The sequence below is a fragment of the Odontesthes bonariensis genome, chromosome 14, assembly GCF_027942865.1.
Source record: "Odontesthes bonariensis isolate fOdoBon6 chromosome 14, fOdoBon6.hap1, whole genome shotgun sequence".
Classification (NCBI taxonomy): domain Eukaryota; kingdom Metazoa; phylum Chordata; class Actinopteri; order Atheriniformes; family Atherinopsidae; genus Odontesthes; species Odontesthes bonariensis.
Window position 1 is genome coordinate 2,776,279 of NC_134519.1, and position 20,849 is coordinate 2,797,127.

Sequence of the window (20,849 nt, forward strand, 5' to 3'; positions counted from 1 at the left end):
GGAGGAGGAGCTTGGGAATGTGAGTTGGGGGATGGATGCATGTGTGAGTTAGTTCTTTCTCTTCTTTTGCACCGTGGAAGAAGTAAATGGCTGCATATAGAGCGGATGCTGGCAGGGCTGGTGTTTAGCTGAAGATTTCAAAGAAAAATCTGAGCTGCAGAACTCTACGATTGACCATCAAAACACATCAGAAGAAAACACAAAAGGAATTTCAATATAATATTTAATATCGATTATTTCAGCAAACAACACTAAATTTACACACTTTTTATGGTGTGACATCATCCTGCTGCTTTTCTAATAAGGATAAAGGATATGAGGAGAGTTTATAAGAGTTCAAAGATTACAATTCCAAAAGAGACAATAAAATTAAAGTTAAAGGATTATAATAAAGGTTAAAAATGTTAAAAATGTGTTTAAATCGGGGCGGTCGGTGGCATAGTGGGTTAAGCAGCCGCCCCATGTACAGCAAAGGGCTGCCCCCCGCACCGAGCGGCCCTTTGCTGCATGTCTTCCCCCTCTCTCTGCCCCCTGCTTCCTGTCTCTCTCCCACTGTCCTATCATTAAAGGCATAAAAATATTAATAATAATCATTTAAAAATAAGTGTTTAAATCACCTCGTGTTCCCTTTTTATACATTCTTAGGTGTGATGTAGAAATAAAGTAATAAAAAAACAACATAATTCTTTGGTCTCTGCAGGGAAACCAGTCTTCAAAACATCGTCACTAAACAGTCACTGCGGTATACGATATATCATGAATTTACTCATTTGCTTTGACTGTTCCAACAGAGATCAGATTCCTGCTTTGATCAAAGAGCCAAATATCCAATAAAATTCACTCTATTCAACCAGAGTCCCAAACAGAAGAGAAGCGGTTCAGTTCCAGCTGGATCTATAACTGAATGGAGCTGAATGCTGCTGCATGCAGAGAAACTGGTGGATGCCATGTTGGTGAGTCAGTTACCTTAAAGCTGAATGGGACTTTAAGGAGAAACAAACACTCAAAGAAAGTCTGAATCTCGGTTTAGATTTCATCAAATTTGGGCTTAATCTTGGTTGGTATCTCACTAATCTTTGTCTGAGTCAGTTTTTGCTTCGTCTTGGTCTGTGTTCCCTGGGTTGATCTGGCTTTGGTCTTGGTTGGTATCTGTCTCTGCTTCAGCGTTGGTTTGTATCACTTTGGGTCTTATCTTGGTTCTAACATCACTGTTGACAGCTTTCTTCTTCCTCTCTGTTGGGTTACATTGCTGGAGGCCCATTTATGAACGCTGTAAAAGATTCTCTCCCTTCTCTACTTTCATCATGATCTCTGCTTTTTCTTTCATCTCCATCAGTGACTCAACTCGTTTGTTCCAGCCTGGTTTGGCCTCTGATTTCTCCCCTTCAATCAGCAGGTCAATGTTCTCTGGAGTAGAGAGAGGATTTGGCCTCAGTGCTATCTCCTGAAGTCTGTTCAGACACTCAGCAGATTTCTCCATCAGGTTCACCACTTCAAGCTGTAAATCATCATATTCAGCCTCCAGCTTTCCCATCATTTGCTGCACAGTCACCTTCTTTATGGTACTGTGGTACATCTTCTTCATGTTGGTACTGAAAAGGTAATTCTCATTTCTGCGGATCTCTGCTTCATGTTCTTTGAGTTTTTCACTCGTCTCTTTTATCTCTCCAAGCTTGGCTAAACCCAGTCTGACCTGCTTCTGCAAACTCTCAACTGAGACCTCCAGCTGTTTTCTCTCTCTCAGGACCTGCTTTGTCAGTGTCAAGCTTTTGGTTTCCATGAGATTTAGAGCAGCAAAAAATCTCTTCATGCTGTTTGTCCCCATGTTCCAAAACATCTGATCAACGTTTCCATCATCATCATCATCCTCACTCCTGCTGCCTGCTGCAGCTGATCTGTTATCTGCAAACAATGCTGAATTGTTGAATTTGAAGTGAAGTGGAAGTCCATCTTTTCCTTTAGGACACGGTACACCAGACTCTCTGATCCCCTCTAGAACTGGTGGTGGCTGGCCGTCTGCAAACGTCACCAGAATCCTGATGTTTTCTGCTACATCTTTGCCAAAGATTGAGAGCACTGAATCAAACACATATTTCTGTGTTGGTGTAAGTCGTGCTGAAGAAGCCTGAGCTACAAAACACACAGCATCGATCTCAGAGACACCGAGCTGAGTAGAGAAGAGATTACGCAGCTGCTCGGTGATCTCTCTGTCTCTTTCTATGCCTCTGGTGTCTCCAAAGCCTGGAGTGTCCACAATGGTCAGTGAGTGTTCTATTCTGAAACCCTCCTGGTGATTGATTTTGTACACAGTAACTTCAGAAGTCTGGCTGTGAGCTTGTGATTTTGACTGGTCCTCATTAACCAACACAAACCGATATGAGTCATACCATTCAACACCAAGAATGTGATTTATCATCCCGTTGATAAGAGTCGACTTCCCTGCACCAGGGGCTCCGAGAACCATGATGGTGCGGTTAGGTTTTCTGGATTCTTCCCCATAACTGAAACACCTGCATCCTTTTATATTGATCTCTTTTTCTGTCAGTGGAATCACATAAGCTGGTAGAGGCCCTGCCGGTGGTTCCAGTTGTTTGCTTTTTTCTCTGACAGCATCACTGAGCCGTTTTTTAGTTTTAATGAGGTCACTGACTACAAAGGCAGGTCCACCACCCAGCGGGGTCACTGCTCTGCATCTGAACACATACTCTGTGTTTGGCCTCAGGCCGCTCACTGTGAATCCTCCAGCTTCTTTCCCCTCCTTCTGTTTCCATTCATCCTCTCCACTGACACAGAACTCAGCAGAGTAGGAGGTGATGTTCTCTGTTCCATATCTGGGAGGAGAAATCTTCAGAGTCACACTGTTAGGGCTTATGTCGGCTGCTGTCACACTTTCAGGCTTTGAAGGAGGCTCAAAGTTCTCACTGACAGTGAAGCCATCTTTATAAAGGTAGATGGTTGAACCTTTGTGTGTTTCATCTGTTAAACCCGCTGTCAGGAACTTTGTGTTCTTGTTCTCCTTGTTGGCTTCTGCAAAATCACTGAAGAGCTTGGCTTTGGTTCTCATTGCATCCATCACTTCCTTTGAGGCGTACCACTGTTCCTTCTCTACATCGTGACTCTGTGGATCTTGAGGATCTTCTGGTTGGGTTCCTTTCAGGTAGTTTGATAAAGCTGAGAGGTACGGCTCATCACTTCCCAACGAGGTGAAGACAAAGCACACAGCACGTTCTACACTGTGAACTTCCTTAAACAGATGACTCTGAGATGGGAGGATCTTTGTACCTGTCATCTTCTCTGTAAAAGACACCAGGATGTAGATTTCTCTCTCTTTAAAGTCCATCCACTGTTTCAGGTTTCTGTTGTTGAAAGGTGAAGAAAGTCTCTTCTTCAGGATCTCTGCCAGCACAGCTTCTTCTTCTCCTCCTCCTCGGATCGATGGAAGCTTTTTTGCCAGAATTTGTTGAAAGTCCATCTTGAACTCGGAGCACAATTCTTTAAAAAGTTGAAGTTTTTCACCAATCTGTGGGAACTGTTGCACAGCGGGGGTTTTCAGGGCGTCATTGCACCTGATTTCCAGCTCACTGAAGTCCTCCAGGACCCGCTGTGCCTGTTGAACTAACCGAACACTGATCTGACGGACCAGTTTAGCAGCAGAAGAGTCTAAGCTTGTCAGAGGCAACATCCAGACCTTCACTGGTACGGTGTTTTCTCCCCTTGTTCCCAGTAACTTTGGCAGGCTTTGATAAACCTGGATGGCATCCTGGAAGGTTGTTGGAGTTTTCTGAAGGCAGAAGTCTCCAAAGAATCTGCAGGATAATTTTTCAACTTTCTCTTTTTCCTCATCCTTCAACTCTAGGGATCCTTCACCCTCAACAGCAAGGAGTGGGATTTTTTTTATGATAATCTTCAAATTTCCGCGAACATCTTGATGATTTTCTCTTTCAGAAACTTCACGGTCGAACACAAAGAAAGCCTGTGCCCCGTAAAGAATAGCTGTGACTACATGTGTTGCTAATCCCTTTTCAAAGACACGTGGATGCTTCACATCTCCAAGATGATCCATTGACAGCTCCTGGAAATTTGTAGTTGCCTTGTAGCTCAGAGTTACCCTGGCCTGGTTTTTAGAGTTCTTGTTGTCATTCAGATATTTGGCAGATCCTCCAACCTCAACCAGTCCACTCAGGAAACTTGCCTTCAGGGATGCATCAACATTTAGTGCAGACGATTTGTCCTCAATTGATTCAGAAGCGACTATTTGAAAATCATTATAGTTTTGTGCTCTGTCTCCTATATGTTTCATCAGGTCATCGCGGTCCCACAGAGTCATTCCTGAAAAGAAGAAGAAAACAAAATATTAAGTTCAAAACAGACACTTATATAAACCTAATTTAGTAAGTAACTTGGCATCGACTTCTTTTTCTAATTGAGTATCATTGCATTGCCCTTTACAGCACTGAATTAAATGTTAGCATTGTTGAAATGTTTTATGAGGTAGATTTTTCAGTCCAAGCCAGTTTATGTTTATGTTTGTTTATATATTTGGCAGACCCTTTTATACAAATCAACTTACACCGGTAGGTGGGTAGTGTAAGGGGGTCTTGCCTGGTTCAGGTAGGGTGTAGAAATAGAAGAGGTAAAGATAAGTAGGAGTGGGATTCAAACCCTGGTTCGGGTAGGGGGTAGAAATAGAAGAGGTAAAGATAAGTAGGAATGGGATTCAAACCCTGGTTGGGGTAGGGGGTAGAAATAGAAGGACTAAATATAAGTAGGAATGGGATTCAAACCCTGGTAGGGGTAGGGGGTAGAAATAGAAGGACTGAATATAAGTAGGAATGGGATTCAAACCCTGGTTGGGGTAGAGGGTAGAAATAGAAGAGGTAAAGATAAGAAGGAGTGGGATTCAAACCCTGGTTGGGGTAGGGGGTAGAAATAGAAGAGGTAAAGATAAGTAGGAGTGGGATTCAAACCCTGGTTCGGGTAGGGGGTAGAAATAGAAGAGGTAAAGATAGGTAGGAATGGGATTCAAACCCTGGTTGGGGTAGAGGGTAGAAATAGAATAAGTAAAGATAAATAGGAATGGGATTCAAACCCTGGTTCGAGTAGGGGATAGAAATAGAAGTGGTAAAGATAAGTAGGAGTGGGATTCAAACCCTGGTTCGGGTAGGGGGTAGAAATAGAAGAGGTAAAGATAAGTAGGAATGGGATTCAAACCCTGGTTCGAGTAGGGGATAGAAATAGAAGTGGTAAAGATAAGTAGGAGTGGGATTCAAACCCTGGTTCGGGTAGGGGGTAGAAATAGAAGTGGTAAAGATAAGTAGGAATAGGATTCAAACCCTGGTTTGGGTATGGGGTAGAAATAGAAGAGGTAAAGATAAGTAGGAATAGGATTCAAACCCTGGTTTGGGTATGGGGTAGAAATAGAAGTGGTAAAGATAAGTAGGAATAGGATTCAAACCCTGGTTTGGGTAGGGGGTAGAAATAAAAGAGGTAAAGATAAGTAGGAATGGGATTCAAACCCTGGTTCGGGGAGGGGGTAGAAATAGAAGAGGTAAAGATAAGTAGGAATGGGATTCAAACCCTGGTTCGGGTAGGGGGTAGAAATAAAAGAGGTAAAGATAAGTAGGAATGGGATTCAAACCCTGGTTGGGGTAGGGGGTAGAAATAGAAGAGGTAAAGATGAGTAGGAATGGGATTCAAACCCTGGTTGGGGTAGGGGGTAGAAATAGAAGAGGTAAAGATGAGTAGGAATGGGATTCAAACCCTGGTTGGGGTAGAGGGTAGAAATAGAAGAGGTAAAGATGAGTAGGAATGGGATTCAAACCCTGGTTGGGGTAGAGGGTAGAAATAGAAGAGGTAAAGATAAGTAGGAGTGGGATTCAAACCCTGGTTGGGGTAGGGGGTAGAAATAGAAGAGGTAAAGATAAGTAGGAGTGGGATTCAAACCCTGGTTCGGGTAGGGGGTAGAAATAGAAGAGTTAAAGATAAGTAGGAATGGGATTCAAACCCTGGTTGGGGTAGAGGGTAGAAATAGAATAAGTAAAGATAAGTAGGAATGGGATTCAAACCCTGGTTGGGGGAGGGGGTAGAAATAGAAGAGGTAAAGATAAGTAGGAATGGGATTCAAACCCTGGTTCGGGTAGGGGGTAATGAAAGTATAGAGGGTGCCAGAGGTGGAGGCAGGATAAGACACACTAGCAGATTCAGCAGACAAACTCACCTAAACAGTCCTACAATCACTAAAAATGCCAGCAAAAACAAAGCCATAGAAGCCAACTCACCTAAAATGGCCGCCTGGTTTCAAAAGGCTCACGTGGGCCACACCCTCCACTTAAATATCTTGAACTTCTTCTTTCCTTCTTCTAAGAATCTGTTTACCCTAAGTGCTCACCCTACTAGGCCCCCAGCTGCTATTGCTTCTTCTAATCCAAATCCACTTACTGGACTTTACTGTCTCATCTGACACTTCCTTCACTATTTTCCTCACATTCTGTCCACTTACACCCAGCTCCCTCAACAATGAGACAACAGACTTTGCAACAAATCCTCTACATCCTACTTCCACTGGACATATCCTAACTTTCCATCCTCGCTGCTCTGCTTCTGCCCCCAACTCCACATATCTAAGCTTTTTCCTTTCATATGCTTCTAGGCAAGCTAAGGCAATTTTATTTATAGAGCACAATTTGTACACACGGCAATTCAAAGTGATTCACAGCTACATAAAATCACAAGGCAATAAAATCATTAAAAAGAAAAAAAATTAAAAAACTTTTTTAATTAAAAAGTGAAGAGTGCAGATAAAATACTTTCAGGTGTCATATGCACAGCTAAATAGAACTGTTTTCAGCCTGGATTTAAACATTGTCAGAGTTGAGGCCTGTCTCACATCTTCTGGAAGACTGTTCCAGATTTTAGGAGCATAAAACTGAAACGCAGCCTCACCTTGTTTAGTCCTGACTCTGGGCACCAGGAGACCCCTCCCTGGGGCAGGAGACCCCTCCCTGAGGCAGGAGACCCCTCCCTGGGGCAGGAGACCCCTCCCTGAGGCAGGAGACCCCTTCCTGGGGCAGGAGACCCCTCCCTGGGGCAGGAGGCCCCTCCCTGAGGCAGCAGACCCCTCCCTGGGGCAGGAGACCCCTCCCTGAGGCAGGAGACCCCTCCCTGGGGCAGGAGACCCCTCCCTGGGGCAGGAGACCCCTCCCTGAGGCAGGAGACCCCTCCCTGGGGCAGGAGACCCCTCCCTGGGGCAGGAGACCCCTCCCTGAGGTTCTCAGAGCCTGAGTTGGTTCATATGGCTCTAACATGTCAGAGATGTACTTTGGCGCTTGACCATGAAGAGACTTGTACACAAGCAGAGCTGTTTTAAAGTCTATTCTCTGAGCAACAGGAAGCCAGTGCAGAGACCTGAGCACTGGACTAATATGGTCGTATATCCTGGTTCTAGTCAGGACTCGAGCAGCAGCATTCTGGATGTACTGCAGCTGTCTTACAGCCCGTTTAGAGCCCAGTGAGCAGGCCGTTACAGCAGTCTAACCTGCTGGAGACAAACCCATGGATCAGTCTTTCTCAGTCTGGTTTAGACACTATTCCTTTGATTCTGGCAATGTTTTTTAGATGGTAAAAAGCATCTACTACTAATTCCTCCCAAGGAACAGTCAGCTCTATGAAATAGACTCTCATTCTACTCCTAGACCATAAGACTATATCAGGCCTTAGATTTTTAGAGGCTATCTCCTGGGGAACAACAAGCTTATTTACTAAATCTACCTGCATCTCCCAATCACAAGCATCCTCCAAGCTGCCGTGCCTCCTTATCGTCTTATTAACTTTCTCACCCTCTTGAAGTACTTTCAAGAGATTTTGTTACAATTGGCAGCTATGAATCTGAGCGAGTGGCCATGACTTGTGGAGTCCCCCAGGGGTCAATTCTTGGACCTCTTCTGTTTAACTTGTATATGCTCCCTTTGGGTCAGATATTGCAGAATTTTAACATCAATTATCACAGTTATGCAGACGATACACAACTTTATGTGTCTCTGTCACCATGGCGACTGCAGCCCAGCAGACGTACTGTGTCAGGGTCTGGAGGAAGTAAACACCTGGATGAGAGAGAATTTTCTACAATTAAATGAAGACAAATCTGAGATCATTCTGTTTGGGAGCAAAGAGAAGAGGGTCAGCGTTGGTAAATATCTTGAGACTCGGGCCCTTACAATCACTGAGCGAGTTCGTAACCTCGGAGTGTTGATAGACTCAGATCTGACTTTCAGCAGCCACATCAAAGCTGTCACCAAGGCAGCTTTTTACCACCTCAGAAACAGCAACAGAATTAAAGGTTTCCTCTCCCAAACAGACCAGGAGAAACTCATCCATGCATTCATCTCCAGCAGACTCCATCACTGTAACGCTCTTTTAACTGGACTTCCCACAAAGAGCATTAAACATCTGCAGCTCATCCAGAACGCTGCTGCTGGAGTTTTAACCCGGACTAAGAGATCTGAACACATCACAGCGGCTTTAAAATCTTTACTCTGGCTTCCAGTCAGTCACAGAACAGATTTTAAAAGCCTGCTGATGGTTTACAATCTGTGATCTGTTCAGAGAATATAAAGCCAGCAGAGCTCTTAGATCCAAGGACTCAGGTCAGCTGGTCCAGTCCAGAGTCCAGACTAAACATGGAGAAGCAGCATTTAGCTGTTATGCTGCAAACAAGTGGAACAAACTGCCAGTGGAGATTAAACTTTCACCAAATGGAGACATTTTTAAATCCAGGTTAAAAACATTTCTGTTCTCATGTGTCTATGCATGAAATCTGCACGATATCTTTTAACTTATCTGGACTGTTGCTTGTTTTTAAATTCATTTAAATGATTTTATTTGTTTCTCTTTATATTCTTTTATGTATTTTTTATGCTTCTTGCACTCCCTGCTGCAATGCTTTTATTTGATGTGAAGCACTTTGAACTGTTTGTACATGAAATGTTCTATATAAATAAATTTGATTTGATTTTGATTTGATTTGAACAAACTGAATTGCAACTCTCTTCACCTTAGACCCTCCTAAGTTTACCTGCCTTCGTTTATCTTCAATACCTGCAGCTAAGCTTCTTAATACTTGGTCCTTCATATCAATGCGTACAGCCACCTAGCGATAGCCGCGCCTGTTACAGTGTTTGCTGCTCGGTCTGCACAGCAGGCAGTGATACGAAGGGAGAGAAAATAGGGCCAAGAGATTGTGAGGTCTGACTTTTTCTGGAGGGAGGATTTTGTGATGCAAATGTATTACTCTGTTGAACGCATATTGTTCTGAGAATCAAAACGCTTTATTTTTTAAACCCCAGCCAACTAGCCGGACTACCTTCATCAACACCAAAACGAGGCTGGAACTCTGCTCACAGGACGCAGCAGGGGGTAAGAAGATGTTCAGAAATGATGTTGCTGATATGGGATGTTACACAGCTTCATGTCAAAAGAGGCGAACTGTCCCTTTAAAGAGGCGAACTGTCCCTTTAAGAACGGCTTCCTGACAGCCACCCTTCCATGGAGCCCATTTCTGATGAGGCTTGGGCCAACAGCAGATGGATCAGCTGAAGGTGGGTAAGAAAATGTTCAAAATGTCCCTAATTATTGGAATGTTTTCTTCATCTATTACAAGCTTTCTATCACTTAATTTCCCTCTACTTATTGAGATACTTCTAGGCTTAGTGGCAGAGATGGGGACTCGAGTCGCTGTTTTGATGACTTGTGACTTGACAAAAAATAAAAGACTCTTGACTCGACTCGGACTTGGAAGTTAAAGACTCGGCACTTGACTTGACTTGAGACACGATGACTTGAATGACTTGAGAGTTATTCAGTTCATGTTTCCAATTTGAATATAAAACTAATAAATTAATTTAAATAATAATATGGATTACCCGGTAGGAGCGCAGGCTGAGAATGGCGTCATGATTGGATCCCTACCCTGTCCATCAGCCATGCCCTCTCTACATACCTTAGTGTTTATTGGAGAGAATAAACTCATATCAGATATGCATCAACATGTCAGCGGGACCGAGAGTCTTCGGCTTTCCTAATCACCATTTTGACGGCAAAAGACGAACAGCTCAGTGCAAGACATGCGGCATCAACATCTCAGACAGCCAGACGACAACTTCCAACTTTGTTCGTCATCTGAAGATCCATTCTGACCAGTAAGTGCTGTTAAATTAGCTAATATTATCCTGTTAGCCTAGCCGGTAGTTAGCTAACGTTAGCTTGATGTGATACGGGGTGGACAGGTTGGACACATTGGCCGATGATGTTTACTGACAGTTACTTATATCTTTGTGTTTTCACTTTATTAAGAACAGATTCTGCAGGTAAAACTGCAATAATAAGGTGAGCTGACCAAGAAAAAATTACTTGAGACTTGAAAGCTAAGACTTGAGACTTGCACATGTGTGACTTGGTCCCATCTCTACTTAGCAGGTTTGATCTTAGGTTGTAGGTTTGAAAACAACATCACTGATTAGGGAGGCGTGCATCGGGATGCCGGCCTGCCCTTACATACATATCATGTTTTCCCTCTGTTGTTGACTCAGACATAAGCAGTTTAATAAGACTTTCATGCTACCTCTGCATTATCAGGCATGTCACAAACGATTAGCAAATGCACACTTCTCACGGGTAGAAAGGCATCGTTAAAGAGAAGCCTTTAGTTATCGAGTAGTGATCCTTAGTTCTTTTGCCTCCCAAACTATTACACATCTGCACCTGGAGGGATATCTATGGTTAGATAATCTGACTGGATTTTTGTCCAACTTTTTAGAGATGGTATCAGAATCTCTTCCAGCTTGATAAACATCGACTTCCCATTTGCTGAGGACCTCAAAAAATCTCATATTCATGCAGTAATATCGAATTTTGTAAAGTATTTGCAAACTTTCAAATGCAACTGTAAAACTTAAGGACTTTCTCTCAGATATAAATGGTTGTGATGCACTGATTGAATTTGTGTGGGACTTCTTACCAGGGACGAGTGAGTCTTTGCGGCAGTCGTACAGCATGCCAAGGGCGAAAGGCCGGCCGAGCGCCGCGATCTCCATCGTACCACCAGGGTCCATCACTCAGTCTGAACTGGACAAGCCCAACAATCAAAAAGAAATGTAGTTTAACTTGGTTTAAAGAGCATCCTGTCACAGTTTGAACTGAAATACATAATCTTACAACACTTTTTTAAACTTGGTTACTTGCCAACATAAGACATTGAGACAACCAGGAAGTGACTCTGACTATTTACAACGTGACACGCACATCATGAATGCCATTCTTTCCCTTCACAGCAGTATCTCTCTTTCTTTTAAAGTAACTAAAGACGCTCTCAGAAAATGATTCTGCATGTTGTTTGACCTGACAGACTAATAAATAACAACACATGCAAACACAAGTTGCATAAACTTACAGGATCTGCTGCTCCTAACCGAGTTAAAGCAAATAAATTTGGTTTAGCTTCCTCACTACAGCAGACTTAGCTCATATTTCTTCTGGAGTTTGTTACAAATACGCATCTTTCATGGATTACAAACTAAATATTAATAATATCTTTCTCCCTGAAACTTTATTAAATCTGCTCCTGGATCTAACAGATACATATTATTATATTATACATATCTTGCCAATTCTAAATGGTGTTAAACTTAAACACAGTGTTAGAGCCATGATAATATTTAGGGATATAATTTAGAGTGTAAGAATTTATATATTTAGTTTTTGTCATTTCTAGGTTATTTATTTACTGAAAAAAATGTTTATTTTAAGTTCAGAGAAATGTAAGTCATTTTAGATTCGGGACTTTTAATTTGATTGCGTGCGTAAAGGAAGACGCATCCTCAGAACTGATGCAACGGTGGAAAGAGCTAGACGGATTTAGTGAAGCACAGATGTATATAGTTTTTTGACCGTGCTCGCTGTGTAATTAAGAAACAAGGACATTGTATTGGAATACCTTTTTTGTTAACCCTTTTTATTAGATAAAGATTTTTTGTTTATGAAGAACCCAGCTTGCTCGCGTCCATTCTTTTCAAAAGTGCTACCTGAATCCTGAATGACACAGATATTGGATCTGCTGCCATAACATTAGTCAAAAAACTTCTACAAGTGGAAGGAACGGACAGTCAGCTGTGGAAAAGGACTGGAAATTGGACGAAGCTGATTGATGGTATAAGTAAGGAGCCATTCTCAAGATTGCTGGTGCTTTGTAAGTACAGTTTTCCTGGCGAAATTGCCTATAGAAGCTAGCCATGCAAACGGAGCCGGAAAGGAAAAGGATTGCCAAAGTGATTCATTTCTAAGATGCCTAAATGGATCGTTTTTGAACTTCATTCAAGTTTAGTGTATGTGTGAAGAGATAGAAGAAGACAACAGAAGTTCGTTTGGAAATATTGCTGAGTCATTACTGAACACGTTTCCAAGATGGCGGATGAAAATTTGTTAAATGCAGCACAGCAGAAGGTGTAATACCTGCATCCCGCCAGAAGAGGGAGCCCAAGTACACACAAAAGGCTCTGGGAGAAAGACTCCAAAGGCTTATCAGTCACAGAAAAGCGAAAATGGCTCAGATTTCAGCCAAAATGAAAGAAATAGAGAACATGAAAATTAATGAAGAGCATTTTAGCCGAGTTGAATCAGAAATACTGCCACACTTTATAACGCTGTATGAAGAGTTAATCTTGCTCAATGAGAGTGTTATGCAGATGTTACCAACTGATGAAGCAACTTCAAATCAGTTATCATGGTATGAGCCAAAGGCAACTGCCATAAGGGGATTTGTCATAGACACAGAAAGATGGATTAATGAACAAAGGAGCAAAAAAATGGATGATGGTGTTACACCAGATGACAGTGTCTCAGTGGTATCACTGCGCAACAGAAGCAACAAGAGTAGAGCTGGCTCCAATAGGACGTCTTCAGTTGCATCTTGTACTAGCTCAGTGGTGCGCATGAAAGAGGAAGGCAAAAGAGCAGGGCTTTTAGCCCAAGCAGAGTCACTGAAAAAGAAGAGCGCCATACAGTTACAGATGGAGCAGTTAAAGGTAGATATGGAGCAGTTGGATTTGGAAACTGCAATAGCAGCCTCTACAGCTAAGCTGAAAGTATTTGCGGAACATGAGGGCCCTCGTGACGCCATGAATGACTATGTGGCAGCCAGGTTGCCAGGTGCTGATGCAGGCAGCCGTGCAGGGTCGTATGTTTCTCTGACTGGATCTGTTGCACGTGTCTTTAGAAGTCCACCTGTGTCTGAAGCTCATGCGCCAATGGCTGGGGAGGAAACCAAACTGAAAACAGAGACGTGTGTGTTCTGTGAAAGGAGCCACATATTGGAAAACTGTGAAAAGTTCAAGAAACAAGCTCACACTGACAAGATTGAGTTCTTGAAGTCTAAAGGTCTCTGTTTTGGATGCCTTGTGCCAGGTCACATGAGCAAGGATTGCACCAGGAAGTTGTCTTGCCAGATATGTTCTAAGAGACACCCAAGTGCTCTACATGTGGTGCACAAGGATGAAACAACAACGTATAAGAGCAACAAGAACAGCATGTCAGTCACAAGCCACAAGTGCTGTAGGACAGGAAACCTGTGGGTACACTGGGGCCGGAAACAGCCAAGGAATTTTGGCCATTGTGCCGGTACGACTCAAGTCCAAGAAAGGTACGAAGACGATGGTGACTTATGCCTTCATTGACCCAGGCAGTTCGGCAACGTTTTGTACAGAGGCAGTAATGTCAGCGCTGAATCTTAGAGGCAGGAAGACGGAGATCTTACTCTGAACTATGGGGCAGGAGAAGCTTGTCCCTAGCCATATCCTGCCAGACCTGGAAATCTGTGGACTTGAGGAGAACAGGTACATGGACTTACCTTCAGTGTTCACACAACCTGAAATTCCTGTGAAAAGAGACGATATACCTTGTCAGAGAGACATTCAGATGTGGTCTTACCTGAAGGAAGTACGCCTTCCAAGTATCGAAGCTGAGATCGGTCTATTGATTGGTGCCAATGCTTACAAGGCCATAGAGCCATGGCAAGTAATAAATAGTCGAGATGACGGTCCATACGCTGTGAGAACCGCAATTGGATGGATTGTCAATGGCCCCATCACCCGAGATCAACTTCATGACACTGATGAGGAACTGCTGAGAGTTGCCGCAAACAGGATTTCTGTGGAAAACATCGAAGAGTTGTTAATCCAGCAATTCAACTCTGACTTCTCAGAGCGCAGCTGTGAAGACAAAACTGAGATGTCTCAGGAGGATCGACGGTTCATGAAGGAGGTGAAACAGTCATGCCAGCTTGTTGAGGGACATTACCGCATCAGTCTTCCCTTCAAGGACAAGTCTATGAAGATGCCCACTAATCGCAATCATGCAGAACAAAGAGCCATCAACCTCAAGAGGAAGCTCAACAGGAACCCAGAGTTCTGCACCGACTACAAGGGCTTCATGGAAGATATTATAGCTAAGGGCTATGCGGAAAAGGTGCCTGAAGAAGGTCAGGAGGTCAAGGAAGGAGAGGTTTGGTACATCCCACACCATGGGGTGTACCATCCCAAAAAGAAGAAAATTAGACTCGTCTTCGACTGCACAGCTACGTATCAAGGCGTCTCTTTGAACAACCAACTACTCCAAGGGCCTGACCTCACGAGTACCTTAATTGGAGTGTTGACAAGGTTCCGAGAGGACTCAATTGCGATGATGGCCGACATAGAGGCAATGTTTTACCAGGTCAGGGTTCCTCCCAAGGACTCTGACTTCCTGCGTTTCTTCTGGTGGCCGGATGGAAACTTGAATGGACCTCTGGAGGAGTACAGAATGACTGTACACATTTTTGGGGCTACTTCATCCCCAAGCTGCGCTTGTTTTGCGCTAAGAAAGACAGCGGAAGACGGAAGAGACAAGGCCTCAGCTGAAGCAGTGAAAACAGTTGAAAGGAATTTTTACATGGACGACTGTTTAGCCTCGGTGGCCTCTGAGGAACAAGCCATAGCACTTGCACAGTCTCTGAAGGCTTTATGCCTAAGTGGTGGATTTAACCTGACAAAATGGGTTAGCAACAGCAGACACGTTCTGTCATGCATCCCAGCCAATGAGAGAGCCGCAGAGGTGAAAGACCTTGATTTGAGCAAAGACACCCTGCCAACAGAAAGAGCCTTAGGGGTTCATTGGTGTACAGACACAGACACCTTCAGGTTCAGAGTGAACGTGCCAGAGAGACCAACCAAGAGAAGAGGGATACTCTCAATAGTCAGTTCAGTCTATGACCCTCTTGGTCTCGTTGCTCCATGCATCCTCCCAGCCAAGCTGATTTTGAGAGAGCTTTGCCAACAGAAGTTGAGCTGGGATGAGGAAATTGGTGAGAAGCAATCGCGAAGGTGGCACCAGTGGCTTGATGAGTTGCAGGAGCTATCTAACTTCCAAGTGGACAGATGTATCAAGCCAGCTGATTTCGGTCCCACTCTCAAGGCCCAGATACACAATTTCTCAGATGCAAGTGAGAGCGGTTACGGTACAGCTTCATACATTCTGCTGACCAGTGAGGATGGACAGAAGGTCTGCTCAATGCTTATGGCCAAATCAAGGGTGGCACCTCTTAAGAAAGTAACAATCCCCAGAATGGAATTGACTGCCGCAGTCATAGCAGTGAAGGTGGATAAGCTGTTAAGACAGGAAATGGAGACCAAGCTTGAAGAGTCTGTTTTCTGGACAGACAGCCTCACTGTACTTAAGTACATCGAAAATGATGCGTCACGCTTCAAGACATTCGTGGCCAATCGAGTTTCGTTCATTCGAGAAGCTACTTCACCATCACAGTGGAGATATGTGAATACCTCACTCAATCCCGCAGACGTAGCTTCAAGAGGGATGAGGTTCACCTCACTCATCAACAATGACCATTGGATACATGGACCACAGTTCCTTTGCCAAAGTGAAAGTGAGTGGCCTACAAGACCTGACATTCGCAGCACCATGGAAGACGATAGCGAGCTCAAGTCAACCCTGGTCAGTCTCGTCAGTATGACCAAAGGCACAGGCCTGACAACGTTGGTGGAATACTACTCGGACTGGCATAGGCTGAAAAAGGCTGTTGCATGGATGCTACGATTGAAAGACTTGCTTCACTTCTTGGCAAAGAAGAGAAAGGAATATGTGGTTGATGTTGCTCTGAAGGAGATGGATAAAGAAAAGCAAGACCTAAAGGTGGAAGAGGAAATGAGGAGATTGAGACAGACAGTGGACAAGAAAGCATTGTCAGTACAAGATTTGGAAGATGCAGAAACTGTGCTGATAGGCTTCAGTCAAAGGGAGATGTTTCCAAAGGAGTTGGCCTCACTCCAACAGAGAGATTCACATGTTATGAAGACGAGTGTACTCTACAGGTTGGATCCTGTTCTGCTCGATGGTGTCATCAGAGTGGGTGGCCGGTTGAACAAGTCCGCCATGCCAGAGGAATCCAGAAACCCGGCTGTGCTACACAAAGATCACCACATTGCAAAGCTGATTCTACGGCACGTCCACCAACAAAATGGTCACTGTGGAAGAAATCAGTTAATTGCAAAGGTCAGGCAGCATTACTGGATTCCTGGACTGAACAGAGCGACCCGCACAGTGATGTCCCAATGCATCGCATGCCGAAAACTGCACGCAAGGCCAGCAGAACAGAAGATGGCAGACTTACTTGAGGAACGTGTACTGCCAGACCAGCCTCCCTTTACACATGTCGGCGTAGACTATTTTGGACCGTTTGAGGTCAGAAGAGCACGCAGCACAGTGAAACGCTATGGCGTCCTGTTCACATGCCTCGCTGTAAGAGCAGTCCACATAGAGGTGGCTCACTCTTTAGATACCTCATCATGTATCAACGCCATCAGACGATTTATCAGTCGAAGGGGTCAAGTGACTACAATGCACTCTGATAATGGCACAAATTTTATAGGTGCCGAGAGAGAACTCAGGGAGGCTCTAGAAGAGCTTGATCACTCTCAGATCAGAGATGACCTGATGCAGAAAGGTATCAAGTGGATTTTTAACACGCCAACTGCCTCCCACCAAGGTGGAATATGGGAGCGACAGATTCGCACTGTCAGAAAGGTGTTGAATTCTGTGTTGAAACAGAAGGTGTTAGACGATGATGGCCTTCACACTCTGCTATGCGAAGTTGAAGCAATTATCAATGACCGTCCCTTGACTGCTGCTTCTGATGTTCCAGGCGACGTAGAGGTTTTGACACCAAATCATCTTCTGCTATTGAAGAAACAACCAGCCCTTCCACCAGGTGTCTTCAACACGGATGATATCTACTCCTGTAGAAGATGGCGTCAAGTACAATACATGGCCAACTTATTTTGGTCAAGGTGGACCCAGGAATACCTCCCGTTGCTACAGGAGCGACAGAAGTGGCACTACAGGAAGAGAAACTTCACCCCAGGAGATCTTGTGCTCATCGTGGACAATTCCGCCCCCAGAAATACCTGGCTGACTGGAAGAATCCGGCAGACTTACCCAGACGCAAGAGGCGTCGTCCGAAGAGTTCAAGTCCAAACCAAGTCCAGCTTATTAGATAGGCCTTCTAACAAGCTTTGTCTTTTGCAGGAAGCTGAATGAGTCCAGGACGACCGGCGACTGATGGACGTTATATTCTGAGTTTGATGGATCGAGTAATTGACATTTACAGTACAGTAAATGTAGCCTTGCTAATGTGTTTATGGCTCTATTTTTGTAGTTTTTAATTGTTATGCATCCTGCCTATACAATTAGGGGCCGGAGTGTTAGAGCCATGATAATATTTAGGGATATAATTTAGAGTGTAAGAATTTATATATTTAGTTTTTGTCATTTCTAGGTTATTTATTTACTGAAAGAAATGTTTATTTTAAGTTCAGAGAAATGTAAGTCATTTTAGATTCGGGACTTTTAATTTGATTGCGTGCGTAAAGGAAGACGCATCCTCAGAACTGATGCAACGGTGGAAAGAGCTAGACGGATTTAGTGAAGCACGGATGTATATAGTTTTTTGACCGTGCTCGCTGTGTAATTAAGAAACAAGGATTGGAATACCTTTTTTGTTAACCCTTTTTATTAGATAAAGATTTTTTGTTTATGAAGAACTCAGCTTGCTCGCGTCCATTCTTTTCAAAAGTGCTACCTGAATCCTGAATGACACAGATATTGGATCTGCTGCCATAACACACAGTATTGTTTGCATTAAAATGTGAATACAGCAGGGTATTCCTTAAAGTCTGTGTACCGATAATACTAACTCTGTTATTGTTAAAATGAGGAGAACAGGAAGAGCATTTTCTTTGTCGTAACTTTGAAATCATCCACCTCCATTCCAAAAAGAAGTTTCTAAAAGATCATTTAGATCCATTTAAGGGGACAGTTTAATAAAAATAAAAATAAAATAAAATAAAAGTGATAGAAATCTCTGAATGGCTGATATGTTGTCCCGAGACTTAAAATAAAGCAAAAATGATGAGTTACTTACAGTAGCTGAGGGATCTTCTGAGGGCTTTACACGGTTTTAGTCTTTAAATTCTCTCTGATAAACGCCTGTTCATCGACTGAATGCTGTACAGAAGGCAGTCAGACGGTTTCTTATAAAGGGTGGGACGTTTGGAAAAACGGGGGGGTGGAGCCTATCCCAGGCGTCATTGGGTGAGAGGCAGAGTACACCTGGACAGGTTGCCAGTCTCTCACAGAGACACACGCTCACACTCACTCCTTGCCACACCTTGGCTCATTTATGGAATTACTCTGTGTCAATTTGTATTGATAATTCTATTATTTATACATATAAATGAACTACAAATGAAATTCTGAACTACACAATCAATTTATCAAAGTATCATCTTCCCCAACTCTTGAATCCCCTTTTGAAATGTGGTATCTGAGTCACCAGTCAACCCAACATGCATGTTTCTGGGTGGTGGAAAGAAGCCGGAGAGAGCATACGCTGGAATGTGGCTCTTCCTGACAAGCAGACTAAAGCAACTCAGGCTGTTAAAGCTGGATTAAAACAAACATGTTTCTTCACTTAGACTCAGTAAAACATGTTTTTGTCCATTGAAGCTGAAACTTGTCACCTTGTTGAGGCTGCAGCCGTCTGTTAACACCATCATAGAAAGGTCAGACGTTTGAATGAGTAAACCCATGCTGTGTCACGTTCATGGTTCATGTTTTTAGTTCTATGTTTTAGGTTGTTTCATGTCTTGGTTTTTGAGTTCATGTTTAGTTTGGTGTTTCCATTGTTTTTCCCTCAGTCCCCATGTTCTGCTCATTAGTTTCACTCACAGCACGTGTATTCATCGTCCCCAGCTGCACTCTTTCACCAATCACTCCCAGTTCAGTGTTTAGGTTCCAGGTTTCCTCATTAGGTTTATGAAATCCTCTCTGTTTTTCACCCCTCATGCCTCGCCACATCTAAGCTAATGCATTCATGTCATGTCAAGTTTTTTGTTTTTGTTTTTTTGTCACAGTCTAATTCATGTTTTGTCCCACAGCTTAGTTTTGTCATCCTTTTGTTAACCTTGTTTGTGAATAAACCAAGTTTGCTTTACACCTCTGGAGTCCGCAGCTGTGTCCTGCCACCCCCATAACCTGACTTTGTGAAAATCATATTGATTCATGTAAATAAACAGCGTCTCATCTTTTTGTTTTTTTCTTCCCTTTCAGATTCTCAGCTTTGATTGAGTAGTTTATATTCTTGATTCATCATCGATATGACTTCTATAGAAACTTCTCAATTAAACAAAAGGCTTTAGGTAATAGACTGAACGCACTTTTTGTGGAATATCATGTTAACAGCAGTCGTTTTTGTGCTATAGCTGTTTACCCAGATCTTTGCAGTTCAGTGGTTTTTCTTTAATGCTTTGTTTGCATCAGAGTCGGGAATACAACCGAGTTGACCGTATTCCACTTAGAAGTCAGAAAAGGAGTGTGAATTTCTCATTGCTGCGATAACGGACCGGATGAGCTGGCAGGCTGGAGGGCCTGAAAGCCATTTCACCACATATCAGAACTACGTTTTCCTGACCGGCACAACAACGTTTAGCTTTACGGTTCCACAAAACCCTCTAAAGCTGGAGGGGAAAGAAAAACTCTGTGGCAGAGAAGAGGAGAGCAAGAAGAGATAAAGTGTGTTTATTTCAGCGCTTTGCATCATGACTACCAGGAAATACACAACAGCAGCATGTTCAGCCCCGTTATTCATCATAAGTTCAACCTTATCGTTATGATCTCCGACTCATAGATGAAGCCTCAGTCCTTTGTCCTTTATAGTCTCTTGGTGTTTTTGGTAGTTTCTGGTCTTGTGTCAGCCTCAAAAAGCATTACTGAGTGTATTGCTGTGCATGTACAAGGTTCAGACGGAGATCCCAAAGCTGTACGAGCCAAAGAGCTCATTATAGCCGCATTCCCTCTGTAGGAACCTTCTGCAGTTCCTAGAACCTTTTCAGGAACGGGGACGTTTTTTCCCTCATTCAGACATACAGGAACTAGGGACCACAGCCCTCGGGAACTAGGGACCCTCGGGAACTCGGGACCACGGCCCTCGGGAACTAGGGACCACGGCCTTCGGGAACTAGGGACCACGGCCCTCGGGAACTACGGGACCACGGCCCTCGGGAACTAGGGACCACGGCCCTCGGGAATAGGGACCCTCAGGAACTAGGGACCACGGCCCTCGGGAACTAGGGACACTCGGGAACTAGGGACCACGGCCCTCGGGAACTAGGGACCTTGGGGAACTAGGGACCTTGGGGAACTAGGGGACCACGGCCCTCGGGAACTCGGAACCACGGCCCTCGGGAACTAGGGAG

General features: G+C 43.7%; 1 protein-coding gene across 2 annotated transcripts; it reads right to left on the bottom strand.

The window, feature by feature from the left end:
- Nucleotides 1-209: 209 nt before the first annotated feature.
- Nucleotides 210-18,607, bottom strand: LOC142398496 (uncharacterized). Of its 2 annotated transcripts, XM_075482512.1 has the most exons (4): nt 18,518-18,607; nt 11,012-11,118; nt 9,918-9,994; nt 210-4,329 (listed from the first exon to the last, which is right to left on the bottom strand). In XM_075482512.1, exon 4 carries the CDS (start codon nt 4,325-4,327, stop codon nt 1,262-1,264), a length of 3,066 nt encoding a protein of 1,021 aa, XP_075338627.1. In that variant the 5' UTR covers nt 4,328-4,329; nt 9,918-9,994; nt 11,012-11,118; nt 18,518-18,607; the 3' UTR covers nt 210-1,261. The 2 variants fall into 2 exon arrangements, with proteins under 2 accessions (XP_075338627.1, XP_075338626.1); XM_075482511.1 differs by lacking the exon at nt 9,918-9,994.
- Between the last annotated feature and the right edge of the window lie 2,242 nt (nt 18,608-20,849).

Excerpts from the sequence above, each read along its gene's own strand:
- LOC142398496 (XM_075482511.1), bottom strand. The coding sequence starts at position 11,105 with ATGGACCCTGGTGGTACGATGGAGATCGCGGCGCTCGGCCGGCCTTTC. Across the intron at positions 4,330-11,011 it reads CAAAGACTCACTCGTCCCTG|GAATGACTCTGTGGGACCGC; the intron begins GTAAGAAGTCCC and ends TCTTCTTTTCAG.